A 14754-nucleotide genomic window follows, 5' to 3' on the forward strand; every position below is an offset into this window, starting at 1 on the left:
AGTCCAAGTAAAGATTCTGATTCTAATTTCACACCACCCCGATGGGGTCACGAGGGCACGGTGACCCCGTGACCCCATGACTGTGTGACCTCCTGACCCCATGACTGTGTGACCTCCTGACCTCACGACCTCCTGACCTCGTGACCCCGTGACTGTGTGAACTCGTGACCTCCTGACCTCGTGACCTCGTGTTCCGGCGTCACGTGGGGCGCAGTTCCTGTACGGGGCGCAAGCGCGCGTGCACCGGTGGCAGCGGCGCCTGGCGACGTTCCGCGTCCGCACCAAGGGCAGCGCTCGCGACATGTACGTGGCCATCACGCGGGCGCTGCCACACTACTTTGAGGTGAGTACGTGTCTGTGTGTGTGTACGTGTGTGTGTGTGTACGTGTGTGTGTGTGTGCGTGTGTGTGTACATCACGCGGGCGCTGCCACACTACTTCGAGGTGAGGACGTGTGTGTGTGTGTGTACGTGTGTGTGTGTGTACGTGTGTGTGTGTGCGTGTGTGTGTACATCACGCGGGCGCTGCCACACTACTTCGAGGTGAGTACGTGTCTGTGTATGTGTACGTGTGTGTGTGTACCTGTGTGTGTGTGTACATGTGTGTGTGGGTGTGCGTACGTGTGTGTGTGGGTGTGTGTATGTGGGTGTGTGTGTGTGTGACTGTGTGTGTGTGGGGAGCGATTGTGTAGCGGTTAGCGCTACGCTGCGCTACGAACCTGGCGACCCGGGTTCGATTCCCGCTCACGGCCAACACCGGTGACGATTATATGAACCGGTCCTGGGCCTCCCCTAGGTCGACTCAGCCTCAAATGGGTACCTGGTGCCGTGTGTAAATATGGCCACGGGGGAGACAAAGGCGGTCGGGCGTTGTGCTGGCCACCCACCCCATTGTGTACCGTTCTGGCCTTCATAGGTGCTCGCTAACAGCGCTTGCCCCTACAGTCCGGTAAAGCTGCAGGCGATCTTTGTCATTGTGCGTGTGTGCAGTGCTTAGTGCGCTGCACGACGAACCGAGCTCTCCGAGTTCGATTCCTGCTCACGGCCAAAACCAGTGACAATTATCTGAACCGAGGTCTCAAATGAGAACCTGGTGCGGTGTAAAACACCGAGCTCACACAAGGGGGGATCTTTGTGTGTGTGTGTCTGTGTGCGTGCGTGTGCACACTCTTCTCTGTGTGCGAGTGACTACAGTCGTGGTCAACCACCATCACGGCAAGCTCCTGCTCGGGCTCATGGAGCGTCATCCTCATGTCCATCCTTGCTCAGGGAAAACCAAGTACGCTGCACACAGTCCACCATTCGCACAGTCCACCACTCGCACAGTCCACAACTCACACAGTCCACCACACAGTCCACCACTCACTCAGCCCACCACTCACTCAGTCCATCACTCAGTCCACCACTCACTCAGTCCACCACTCACTCAGTCCACCACTCGCATAGTCCACAACTCACTCAGTCCACCACTCAGTCCACCACTCAGTCCACCATTCACACAGTCCACCACTCACTCAGTCCACCACTCAGTCCACCACTCACACAGTCCACCACTCACTCAGTCCACCACTCCCCCGTGACGAATCTCCCCCGCCGCGTTGCCAGGCTGGACCAGGGAGCACTTCTCCGACGTGGCGATGCTCTTCAGCTCTTGCCCGGACGTCGTGTCGGCCGACATGCCCACCGCCATCGAGGTGACTCTCCCAGACCATGCCGCCGGCCTAGCATGGACCAGCCTGGCATGGCCCTGCCTGGCATGGCCTGGCCTGGCCTGGCCCTGCCTGGCATGGCCCTGCCTGGCATGGCCCTGCCTGGCCTGGCCCTGCCTGGCATGGCCCTGCCTGGCATGGCCCTGCCTGGCATGGCCCTGCCTGGCATGGCCTGGCCTGGCCTGGCCCTGCCTGGCATGGCCCTGCCTGGCATGGACCTGCCTGGCATGGTCTGGCCTGGCATGGCCCTGCCTGGCCTGGCCTGGCCTGGCCTGGCCCTGCCTGGCATGGCCCTGCCTGGCATGGCCCTGCCTGGCATGGACCTGCCTGGCATGGCCTGGCCTGGCCTGGCCCTGCCTGGCATGGCCCTGCCTGGCATGGACCTGCCTGGCATGGCCTGGCCTGGCCTGGCCCTGCCTGGCATGGCCCTGCCTGGCATGGACCTGCCTGGCCTGGCCCTGCCTGGCATGGCCCTGCCTGGCATGGCCTGGCCTGGCCTGGCCCTGCCTGGCATGGCCTTGCCTGGCATGGCCTGGCCTGGCCTGGCCCTGCCTGGCATAGCTTAGACGAGCTCATTGTTACCTGAGGCTAGATCTGTATTGTTAGCAAGCAGACTTGTGCCCATCTCTCCCAGATGGTGCGGGTCGGTGCCAACCCGCACCGACCTGCGTGGTGAAGTACGGTCAAACAACCCCGTGACCGACGAGGCAAGGGGAGGTCCTCGTGCAGCAGTGGATTGACAAGGGGGCTGTGAACTGAATGCTTCATGTGATTGTAGCCTTGAGGCGCGGCATTAACCAGGGCAGCCGCTGGGCTCGAACCGCCAACGTCCGCCTGAAGCGGCAAACTCCGCTACCGCTCGGTCATGATGAGACCAATATCCCCCGTATCGCCTTCATAGACTTAGCAAGTAACACCTGTGAAGGACGGTAAGCCACACAAGCGGGTCGGTGGCCAGCACCACGCTCGGCCGCCTTTGTCTTCCCAGTGACGATGTTTACACACAACACCAGGTACTCATTTGAGGCTGAGTCGACCTAGGGGAGGCCCAGGATCGGTTCAGGTAATCGTCACCGGTATTTGCCGTGAGTGGGTATCGAACTCGGGTCGTCGGATTTGTAGCGCAGCATAGCGCTAACCGCTGCACCGCCGCTCCCCACGACGATGACGATGTTGCACTGTGCTGCCCTGCCTCTCCGTGCAGGCGATGAGTGCGGCTATCCGACAGCAGGGCCAGGAACAGGAGTTTGGGGCTCTGGACGTCAAGGTGAGGACCGCAGCCCCCTCTGCCACGGGGGGGAGCTGCCACATTCAACAAAGCAGAAGGCCGCAGGCATTGGCAGAGAGTCCAACTGTGACTGCATTGCAAGACGCTGGACAGGAACAGTGGGGCTTCATTTATTTATAATAGCGAAAGCGGCAGTCAGTCATAGCTCTCTGTGTGAGTCTATGGCTCTCTGTGTGAATCTATGGGTCTCTGTGTGAGTCTGTGGGTCTCTGTGTGAGTCTGTGGGTCTCTGTGTGAGTCTATGGGTCTCTGTGTGAGTCTATGGTTATCTGTGGGAGTCTATGGGTCTCTGTGTGAGTCTATGGTTATCTGTGTGTGTCTATGGGTTTCTGTGTGAATCTATGGGTCTCTGAGCGAGTCTAAGGGTCTATATGTGAGTCTATGGGTCTCTATATCAGTATATGGGTCTGTGTAGGAATATGGGTATCTGTGTGAGTCTATGGTTCTCTGTGTGAGTCTATGGGTTTCTGTGTGAGTCTATGGATCTCTGTGTGAGTCTATGGGTCTCTGTGTGAGTCTATGGGTCTCTGTGTGAGTCTATGGGTCTCTGTGTGAATCTATGGGTCTCTGTGTGAGTCTAAGGGTCTATGTGTGAGTCTATGGGTTTCTGTGTGAGTCTATTTGTCTCTGTGTGAGTATATGGGTCTCTGTGTGAGTCTATGGTTATCTGTGTGTGTCTATGGGTCTCTGTGTGAATCTATGGGTCTCTGAGCGAGTCTAAGGGTCTATATGTGAGTCTATGGGTCTCTATATCAGTTTATGGGTCTGTGTAGGAATATGGGTCTCTGTGTGAGTCTATGGTTCTCTGTGTGAGTCTATGGGTCTCTGTGTGAGTCTATGGATCTCTGTGTGAGTCTATGGGTCTCTGTGTGAGTCTATGGGTCTCTGTGTGAGTCTATGGGTCTCTGTGTGAATCTATGGGTCTCTGTGTGAGTCTAAGGGTCTATGTGTGAGTCTATGGGTCTCTATATGAGTATATGGGTCTCTGTAAGTATATATGACTTTGTGTGAATCTACGGGTCTCTGTTTGAGTCTATGGGTCTCTGTGCAAGTCTATGGGTCTCTGTGCGATTCTATGGGTCTCTGTGTATCTATGGGTCTCTGCGCGAGTCTAAGGGTCTCTGTGTGAGTCTATGGGTCTCTGTGTGAGTCTAATTGAGGCAGAGAGGAAGTAGTCAGTCGTAGGCAGAGGGAGAATGGGAAGGGTGTGAGCCTGGACTTGAACAGGGGCGGGGTGTCCGCAACACGGAGGGCAGAGGGAGGAAGTTCCAGCCAGGGGGGGCAGCAGAGGAGAAGGAGTGACCTCCCACTGAGTGGAAGTTGAGTGAGGGCTTCAACAGAACGCCGGAGTAGGCTGCTGGAGCAGAGACTGCGTGGAGGGGAGTAGAGTGAGACCACAGAGAGAGAGAGAGACACGCCAACTCCAAATGTCCAGCAGGCATCATCAGGGTCGGGATCGCACCCACGACGTCCTGTGTACCAGGCGAGGTAGTCAACATCTCATCGCCACGGTGGCGCCTGCGTGCAGGGCGCTGCGGAGTGGCTGCGCGCGGAGCCGAGTGGGGACGCGGGAGCCAAGTTCCGCGCCTTTCTGGAGAAGCACGGCCACCGCTGTCTCCGGGAGGTGAGGGCGTCTCCGTCGTGTTCTTTCAGGCCGAGTCAACCTAGGGGAAGCCCGCGATCGATGTTGTTGTTTCCGTGAGCAGGAAGAGAACTTGGGTCGTTGGCAGATTCTCAGCGCAGCGCACGAACCGCGACACTGCTGCTCCACACAAAAACCAAGATCCCCATTATGGGATTCGCAAGCTGTTGGGGCAAGTGCTGTTAGCGAGCAGCGCCTATGAAGGCCGGCACTGTGGCACACGAGGGGGTGGGTGACTCGCACCACGCCCGGCCGCCTTTGTCTCCCCAGTGGCAATGTTTACTACACACCGCACCAGGCGATGTCGTTGTGTGTGTGCTCACGCGACGTCTGTGCTGACGCACTGCACTGGGAATACCCCCCCCCCCCTCTGGGGGGTGAGAGGAGCGTCCGTGCGCGTCATCCTGTGTCACTTAAGGCCGAGTCGACCTAGCGGAGGCCCACAATCGGTTTAGATGCCCGTCCCCCTCCCCTCCCCCCGCGACGAAGGCCGAGTTCAGGGAGAAGTCGTGGGCCAGCGACCCCAGCACCATCGTCGCGGCGCTGCAGGCCACGCTGCTCTGCCCCCAGGACCCCCAGGGCCCCCAGGCGACGCACAAGGGAGACGTGGGGGTCCACGAAGCCGTCGCTCGCCTCAGATCCCCCGTGTCGGCCGTGGGCAGGTGAGGCCAGTGCTGTGTCCTCACGTGTGTCCTCACGTGTGTCTCCGTGTCTCAGTGTCTCCGTGTCTCCGTGTCTCCGTGTCCCCGTGTGTCCGTGTCCCCGTGTCTCCGTGTCTCAGTGTCTCCGTGTCCCCGTGTCTCCTTGTCTCCGTGTCTCCGTGTCCCCGTGTCTCCGTGTCCGCGTGTCTCCGTGTCCCCGTGTCTCCGTGTCCCCTTGTCTCTGTGTCTCAGTGTCTCCGTGTCCCCGTGTCTCCGTGTCCCCGTGTCTCCTTGTCTCCGTGTCTCCGTGTCCCCGTGTCTCCGTGTCCGCGTGTCTCCGTGTCCCCGTGTCTCCGTGTCCCCTTGTCTCCGTGTCTCAGTGTCTCCGTGTCCCCGTGTCTCCGTGTCCCCGTGTCCCCGTGTCTCCGTGGCTCCGTGTCCCCGTGTCCCCGTGTCCCCGTGTCTCCGTGTCTCCGTGTCTCAGTGTCTCCGTGTCCCCGTGTCTCCGTGTCCCCGTGTCCCCGTGTCTCCGTGGCTCCGTGTCCCCGTGTCCCCGTGTCTCTGTGTCCCCGTGTCCCCGTGTCTCCGTGTCCCCGTGTCTCCGTGTCGCCGTGTCCCCGTGTCCCCGTGCCTCCGTGTCCCCGTGTCTCCGTGTCCCCGTGTCCCCGTGTCTCTGTGTCCCCGTGTCCCCGTGTCTCCGTGTCCCCGTGTCTCCGTGTCGCCGTGTCCCCGTGCCTCCGTGTCTCCGTGTCCCCGTGTCCCCGTGTCTCCGTGTCTCCGTGTCCCCGTGTCCCCGTGTCTCCGTGTCTCCGTGTCCCCCTGTCCCCGTGTCCCACGTGTCCCTGTGTCTGTCTCCGTACCCTTATGTCCTCATGTCCCTGTAGCCTCGTGCATCCTCGCCTCCCCCGCATCCCTGTGCCTCTGCCTCAATGCTTCCCTGTCCCCTATTCCCCCGTGACCCCCCCACGTGCCCCCCCACGTGCCCCCCCCCCCCACGTGCCCCCCCCCCCCCCCCCCAGGCGGATACTGTTGTGGGTCCTGCCCCGCGCTCGCCGTGCCGTGGCGGACCGGGAGCAGGGCAAGTCTATCGCCATCAAGGTGAACGACGAGTTCAAGTCCGCATACTGGCAGCTGGCCAGGGCCATGCGACTCGAGGTGAGCGAGCGAGCGGTGAACGAGTGAAGACGCGGGGGGGGGGGGGACACGGAGTTTGAGTCGCGCGCACGAAGATACACGCCCCTAGCCCCGCCCCCTGGCCCTGCTTGGCCCCCAAGTCACACGACTAAGACCTGCAGCTCCACCACCGTCTTTGTCATTACACCACCACCATCATCATCATTACACCACCACCATCATCATCATTACACCACCACCATCATCATCATCATTACACCACCACCATCATCATTATTATTACACCACCACCACCATCATCATCATTACACCACCACCATCATTACACCACCACTATCATTACACCACCACCATCATTACGCCACCACCATCATCATTACACCACTATCATCATCATCATTACAACACCACCATCATTATCATAACACCACCATCATCATCATTACACCACCACCACCATCATCATCATTACACCACCACCAACATTACCATTACACCACCACCATCATCATCATTACACCACTACCACCATCATCATTACACCACCACCACCATCATCATCATCATTACACCACCACCATCATTATCATTATTATTACACCACCACCACCACCATCATTACACCACCACCACCATCATTATCATTACACCACCATCATCATCATCATTACTCCACCACCACCATCATCATCATTACACAACCATCATCATCTTTACACCAGCATCATTATCATTACACCACCATCATCATCATCATTACACCACCACCATCATCATCATTACACAACCACCATCATTACCATTACACCACCACCATCATCATCATTACACCACCACCATCATTATTATTACACCATCATTACCATTACACCACCATCATTATTACACCACCACCATCATCATCATTACACCACCACCATCATTACCATTACACCACCATTATTATTATTACACCACCACCACCATTATTATTACACCACCACCATCATTACCATTACACCACCATCATCATTACACCACCACCATCATCATCATTACACCACCACCATCATTACCATTACACCACCATCATCATTACACCACCATCATCATTACACCACCACCACCATTATCATTACACCACCATCATCATTACACCACCACCACCATCATCATTACACCACCATCATCATTACACCACCACCACCATTATCATTACACCACCATTTTCATTACACCACCGTGATTACCTGTACACCACTACCACCGCCAGCACTGCTAACCATTTTTTTACTATGTGTATTTTACCAGAGAAGCCCCACTTAGCTTTATAGCTCTGTTTCAGAAGCGACCTGGCCACAAATCATGGCTCAAGCACGTGGCTTATCATCGCGTGGGCATTTACAGCAGCCAAATCCTCTAAGTGTGGAGAGAAAACCGGAGAACCCGGACAAAACTCCACGCGACCACGAGGAGAGAGACACCACAAACTCCAAATAGACAGCAGCAGCAGGCGTCAGAGTCGGGATCGAACCCACGACCTCCTGGATACCAGGCGAGGCAGTTAACATCTCATAGCCACCGCGACGCTGCGGCTTAGAAAGTAGCCGGTGGGAGTTAAAACTACCCGAACCGTGCTGGCTCGGCTCGTAATGCACCAGTGGAAAGACGGGGGTGGTGGCACGCGTGCCCAGTCTCACCCCCCCCCCTCCCCACTCGCCTGGCAGGGCTTCCTGCCGGACGACGACCTCCTCTTCTTCCTGACGCACGCGGAGATCGCCACCGTTCTCAAAGAGCGGCCGCCCAACCTCGTCGTCAAGTGAGACGCCGTTTGTCGCTTCGATCACTTTTCTCTTGTTTGGTTCTTTCGGTGAAGTCACGTAGAAAGAAATGTAATTTAATAATAATAATAATAGAACGCGACGTTTCGGTTGCAACACAAGCAACCATCATCAGGTAGAAATGAATGAGAAAACAAACCTAGTAAACTTGGAAATATAATGCGATACAACACAGAGAGTCGACCAACACAACAGTCAACACCCCACCTGGTTGATTACGTTCTTACTAAAAAAAAAATCCAGAAGACCCGGAGAGAAAAACCCATGCAGCCACGGGCAGAGAGACACCGCAAACTCCGAACATACAGCAGCAGCAGGAGGCAGGGTTGGCATCGAAGCCCCCAGGACCTTCTGCACACCAGGCGAGGGAGTCAACATCTCCTAGCCAACACTCCGCTCGCTTGTCGTTGTGACTTTCTGACCCGCCCCCCTCTGATACACACCTGTGCAAAAGAGCTTCATAGCTCCTCGGATTTCTCCAGGTAAAATCAGCATTCCGATTCTTCTCAAGAGAATCTGATCCTGTCTTCGAGCCGCGAGAGAGCGGCGAACAGCGCCAACCGTGGGGCCACTGCTGCTCTGGATGTGGTTGTCGGCTCAGCATCGCTCTGATCTCTGAGCGCCCCCCCCCCCCGTGTCCCCACAGAGCCCAGAGGAGGCGCAGGGCGCTGGCCCTGCAGATGTCGTTGAATTTCCCGGAGATCAGCGTCGCCAAGCCGCGTCCCGTGGCGAGCTGGGAAGGGACGGAGCGTGCTGGGGGGCAAAGCCTCACGGGTGGGGGGGGGGGGCATCGTAGCACAACCACGTGGACGCATCAACGTCGTCATCGACACATCAACATCGTCATCAACATCATCATCACCATCAAGACATCAACATCGTCATCACCATTAAGACATCAACATCGTCATCGACACGCATACATCATCATAACATCAACATCATCATCACCATCAAGACATCAACATCGTCATCACCATCAACACGTCAACACATCAACATGAACACATCAAAATCAACACGTCAACACCATCACATTAATGTCAACAAACCAATATCATTCTAGATTTGAAGCTTTCGTGACTGCAATGATTCATATTCTTAGGTTTTTTCGGTAAAGTCACGTAGGTAAAACATTAAAAAAGTAAAATAAAATAAAAATCACGACGTTTCGGAGGCAACACAAGCTTCCGTCTTCAGGTGGGACCGTCACAGCCACGACAGCTGTATCAAGTAAATGAGAGATTGCAGGAGCTACCACTCCGTTTATATAATGGTTGGAGAAGGTGGTGGGGCAAGGGCCGCATACTTTTTATTAATATGGTAAGGTGAGGCTTAAGAGGGTGAGCCTTTGTTATGGAGAGGTACGGTTTGTGAATCAACCTGTGACAGGGAGACAACCACTAAACATGGTAAAACTGTAATAGTTGTCTGTCAAATAAGATTGGCAAATAAGTGTAGTTAAATCTTTTTTGCATGGTTAATCACATCTTTACAATTATTACTCAGTTTGTAACCGTCATCACGGTTGAAATTATGTCTGTGTTTGTATATTTGTATGGCTTCGTGTACAAACCTTTGATGGTAGCCAGGAGGTTTGCAGAGAACCTTGGTCTCGGAAAAGACAATTTCATGAGAGCCCACCGGCCGTTGCCGATCATTGCTACAACTCGGTGGGCTCTCATGAAATTGTCTTTTCCGAGACCAAGGTTCTCTGCAAACCTCCTGGCTACCATCAAAGGTTTGTACACGAAGCCATACAAATATACAAACACAGACATAATTTCAACCGTGATGACGGTTACAAACTGAGTAATAATTGGAAAGATGTGATTAACCATGCAAAAAAGATTTAACTACACTTATTTGCCAATCTTATTTGACAGACAACTATTACAGTTTTACCATGTTTAGTGGTTGTCTCCCTGTCACAGGTTGATTCACAAACCGTACCTCTCCATAACAAAGGCTCACCCTCTTAAGCCTCACCTTACCATATTAATAAAAAGTATGCGGCCCTTGCCCCACCACCTTCTCCAACCATTATATAAACGGAGTGGTAGCTCCTGCAATCTCTCATTTACTTGATACAGCTGTCGTGGCTGTGACGGTCCCACCTGAAGACGGAAGCTTGTGTTGCCTCCGAAACGTCGTGATTTTTATTTTATTTTATTTTACTTTTTTAATGTTTTACCTACGTGACTTTACCGAAAAAACCTAAGAATATGAAACCAATATCATCACCATCACATCAATATCAAAATTTCCGTCAACCATCATGATCACCATCGACATCGCTGTGGTCACCATCAACATCACCATTGTCATCAACATCGCCATGAACATTGCCAACAACATCACCATCACCACACCGTCACACCAACGCAGCATGATGCGTGGTGTGAGTGCTGGCTACAGTGGTGCTGTGCAGGCATCCACATAACCTAGGGGCATGGCGTGCGGTGTGGTGTGTGCTGCTGTGTGTGTGCTGCGTGTGTGGTGTGTGCTGCTGTGTGTGTGCTGCGTGTGTGGTGTGTGCTGCGTGTGTGGTGTGTGCTGCGTTGTGCTGCAGGACTGCCAATCAGCCAGGGTACTGTGAGTGGGCCGGCTCGCGTGGTGCGCTCCCTGTCCGGAGCAAGCTCCATCCAGCGCGGGGACATCCTCATCGTCACCAGCACCGACATCGGCTGGAGTCCATACTTCCCCCTCCTGGGAGGCCTTGTCACTGAGCTGGGGGGGCTCCTCTCTCACGGTGAGTTGTGGGGGGGGGGCGGGTTAAAAAGAGCTTCATAGCTCATCGGATTCCTCCAGTATAAATACATATTCACATTCTGAGAATATTCAGCTCCTGAGAATATTCAGAGCTATGTGGCTCTTTTTCACAAGCCACATGACCATCACGTGTCATAGCTCAACCAAGTGGCGTCATCGTGTGGAAATGTACAGCAGCCGAATTCTCTAAACACGTGGTGACGTTCATTCTAAATGTGGAGGGAAAAACCGGAGGACCCAGAAAAATTCACACGACCACGGGGAGAGAGAGAGACACCACAAACTCCAAATATACAGCAGCAGGCGTCTGGGTACCCACGACCTCCTGCGTACCAAGCGAGGTAGTTGACATCTCCTAGCCACCACGGCGGCCCGGAACGACCGCAAAGAAATGCCCCACAGGCGGCGGCGGCGTTGACCTCCCATCGCGCAAACAACGACCCCGTGGGTGCTGACGGAGCCCCGCGTCGACATGGCCACATCTCGCTCGCCGCGTGAGAGATGACCGCCTCCCTGGCCCGCCGCACTCCCTCCCTGCCAGCGGCAGGCGGCAGCAGCTGCCTGGATGGCGGCGATGCCCCCCCCCCCACCCAGTTGGTTATGCACGAATGTATGTTGAACTTCTTTCGCACCTTACGTAGCCAAACGTGCTTATAGGAGGTGCGGTGGCGGGGACAACACACTGAACACAAAAATCTGTTAAATCTCGACTTAAAGCTTTCGTGACTGCAGGAATTCATATTATTTGGGTCTTTCGGTAAAGTCACGTAGGTAATAGATAGGTTCAAAGGAAATGACAAAAAAATAACAAATCACTTTTTCTTTGAACCTATCTACGTGACTTTACCGAAAGACCAAAGAATACAAAAATCAGTTCTAAAGAAATGGGTCTCTGTGTGAGTCGATGGGTCTCTGTGTGAGTCTATGGGTCTCTGTGTGAGTCTGTGGGTCTCTGTGTGAGTCTGTGGGTCTCTGTGTGAGTCTGTGGGTCTCTGTGTGAGTCTGTGGGTCTCTGTGTGAGTCTGTGGGTCTCTGTGTGAGTCTGTGGGTCTCTGTGTGAGTCTGTGGGTCTCTGTGTGAGTCTGTGCGTCTCTGTGTGATTCCATGTACGCACGTTTCGCACCGTACGAAGCCAACCGTGCTGCGTTTGCCGTCCGTCATTCCGCTCTCGCGTCCTCTCTGAGTGCGTGATGGCCACGGTTTCGGGAGGCCTTCGTCCAGAAGTGGAGAGATCAGAGCCGACGATGGCAAACCCATCGAGTCATTGCTCTTAGACGGGCAGTTTGTCGATGACCCCCTCCCACTGCGACAGGCAGTCTGCGTGCACATCAACGCGAGTCGAGAAGTGCCGCGCCTCTGGTGACCGACACTGTGAGCGAATGCCTACGCACAATGATGGCCATGGACAGACCTCTCTCCCAAAGAGGCGCTTCTCAAGGGCCGTCGGGATTTCATCGGTGCATCGCCGAGTCACCAAAGCGTGGCACCTCCGATTAGCGCGGGTTGGCTACGCACGCGACGAAAGAAGTTCAACGTCGGCACGTGGGTAGCGGCGTGCGCACGAGTACGGCATTGGTGGTTACCGACGAGTTCTTGACTGGGCTATGAGAATACAGCCCCCCTCGAGCAAGAGGGGGGGCTTGGCACCCTCCCCCCCCCCCCCACAAAGCGGCAGTCGTCTCAGCGCCATGACCGCAGTGGATCTGCAGGCCGTCGCGTTGGATCTGACCACGATCCGTGCGTGTCGCCCGCGTGTGTGGGTACGCGTGCGTGTGTGTGTGTGGGTACGCGTGTGTTTGCGTGTGTGTGGGTACGCGAGTGCGTGTGCGCGTGTGTGGGTACACGTGTGTTTGCGTGTGTGGGTACGCGAGTGCGTGTGCGCGTGTGTGTGTGCGTGCGTGTGCGTGTGTGTGTGGGTACGCGTGTGTGTGCGTGCGTGTGTGTGTGTGTGGGTACGCGTGTGTTTGCGTGCGTGTGTGTGTGTGTGGGTACGCGTGTGTTTGCGTGCGTGTGTGTGTGTGTGGGTACGCGTGTGTGTGCGTGCGTGTGTGTGTGTGTGGGTACGCGTGTGTTTGCGTGCGTGTGTGTGTGTGTGGGTACGCGTGTGTTTGCGTGCGTGTGTGTGTGGGTACGCGTGTGTTTGCGTGCGTGTGTGTGTGGGTACGCGTGTGTTTGCGTGTGTGTGTGTGTGTGCGCGTGCGTGCGTGTGCGCAGGAGCGGTGGTGGCTCGTGAGTACGGGCTGCCGTGCATCGTCAGCTGCAAGGGAGCGACGCATTTCTTCACGAGCGGTGAGCAAGGCAACCCGACTCCCCCCCCCCCCACCACTCGCACCCCCACCCTCACGCCCGGCTCCCCCCTCTCTCCCCTCTTTCCTCTCGCTCATTCCCCCCCCCATCTCTCCTCCCCTCTCTCCCCGTGCAGGAGAGACGCTTCTGCTGAACGGGACCCAGGGATTCGTGCAGAGAGTGGACGAGAAGTGACGGGTGGTGCAGACTGCGTCCATCGGGAGCCCCCCTCAGTGGCACCCCACTTGAGAGCCCCCCCCGGGGGCACCCCACTCAGTCTTGACACAGAATACGAGTGGGGGGGGGGGCAGAGATAGCAAGCTGCGATGGTGGGCGCTGGAGATGATTCTGGATTTGAAGCTTTCGTGACTGCAAGGATTCATATTCTTAGGTTTTTTCGGTAAAGTCACGTAGGTAAAAAATAAAAATTAATAAAAGTAAAATAAAATAAAAATCACGACGTTTCGGAGGCAACACAAGCTTCCGTCTTCAGGTGGAACAGTCACAGATCGTGCCTTTACCGAAAAAACCTAAGCTGGAGATGATGATGATGATGATGGTGGTGATGATAATGATGAAGGTGGTGATGATGGTGGTGATGATAATGATGATGGTGGTGATGATGGTGATGATGATGAAGGTGGTGCTGGTGATTGCATTCACGGCGATTACAATGCAGAACAGCGTTATGTTGATGATGGCGATAAAGTCTAGTTACAATCTTGATGACATTTGTATCGTCGATGAGTAAATGATGATGATGGTGGTGAAGACGATTTGTGGGCAGTGTGCAGTGCAGCGGTGAGCGGTGCGCTACAACCCCCGAGTTTGGTTCCCGCTCACGGCCAACACCAGCAACGACTACCAGAATCATCTTCTTATGTTTTTTCGGTAAAGTCACGTAGAAAGTAAAATAAAATAAAAACAAAAATCACGACGTTTCGGAGGCAACACAAGTCTCCGTCATCAGGTGGGACCGTCACAGCCAGATTAGCTGTATCAAGTGAGGCAATGATTCAAGATGTAATCCCTTAAAAGCGAGTTGAGGGGGGAGGGAGAGGGAGGGGGAAGCTCATCAGACTATGGTAGCCAATGAAAGGAACGTATCGGGAGGGAGGGGGGGCGAGGCCAAAAGGGTGGGCGATGGACGTGGAAGCGCTTGTGCGCAAGCGGCCAATTACTGCACACGCCAACACAATGGAGCGATTGTGCGCAAGCGGCCAGCCACTGCACCCGCCAACACAATGGGCAGAGAGGAGGAGGGGAGGTCTAATACACATGATAGACAAAAGAACGAAAATGATGATGGGTACAAACTTAGGGGGAGCTCATCAGACTATGGTAGCCAATGAATGGAACGTATCGGGAGGGAGGGGGGGGGCGGGGGGGGGGGCGAGGCCAAAGGGTGGGCGACGGACGTGGAAGCGCTTGTGCGCAAGCGGCCAATTACTGCACACGCCAACA

The 14754-nt window shown here is 55.2% G+C and overlaps 1 protein-coding gene across 2 annotated transcripts in view; it reads left to right on the forward strand.

The window, feature by feature from the left end:
• LOC144951718 (rifampicin phosphotransferase-like) overlaps nucleotides 1-14377 on the forward strand; it is a 46081-nt gene extending 31704 nt beyond the window's left edge. For both annotated transcript variants that reach the window (XM_078882044.1, XM_078882045.1), the window contains exons 25-36: nucleotides 215-343; nucleotides 1193-1277; nucleotides 1604-1692; nucleotides 2912-2974; nucleotides 4524-4619; nucleotides 5127-5299; nucleotides 6298-6433; nucleotides 8119-8210; nucleotides 8879-9006; nucleotides 10805-10984; nucleotides 13219-13293; nucleotides 13427-14377. In XM_078882044.1, the coding sequence (XP_078738170.1) occupies nucleotides 215-343; nucleotides 1193-1277; nucleotides 1604-1692; nucleotides 2912-2974; nucleotides 4524-4619; nucleotides 5127-5299; nucleotides 6298-6433; nucleotides 8119-8210; nucleotides 8879-9006; nucleotides 10805-10984; nucleotides 13219-13293; nucleotides 13427-13485 (1305 nt within the window). In that variant the 3' untranslated portion in view covers nucleotides 13486-14377. The remainder of the gene's footprint in view (nucleotides 1-214; nucleotides 344-1192; nucleotides 1278-1603; nucleotides 1693-2911; nucleotides 2975-4523; nucleotides 4620-5126; nucleotides 5300-6297; nucleotides 6434-8118; nucleotides 8211-8878; nucleotides 9007-10804; nucleotides 10985-13218; nucleotides 13294-13426) is intronic.
• Nucleotides 14378-14754: the final 377 nt, after the last annotated feature.

This window comes from Lampetra fluviatilis, chromosome 63, assembly GCF_964198595.1.
Source record: "Lampetra fluviatilis chromosome 63, kcLamFluv1.1, whole genome shotgun sequence".
Classification (NCBI taxonomy): Eukaryota; Metazoa; Chordata; class Hyperoartia; order Petromyzontiformes; family Petromyzontidae; genus Lampetra; species Lampetra fluviatilis.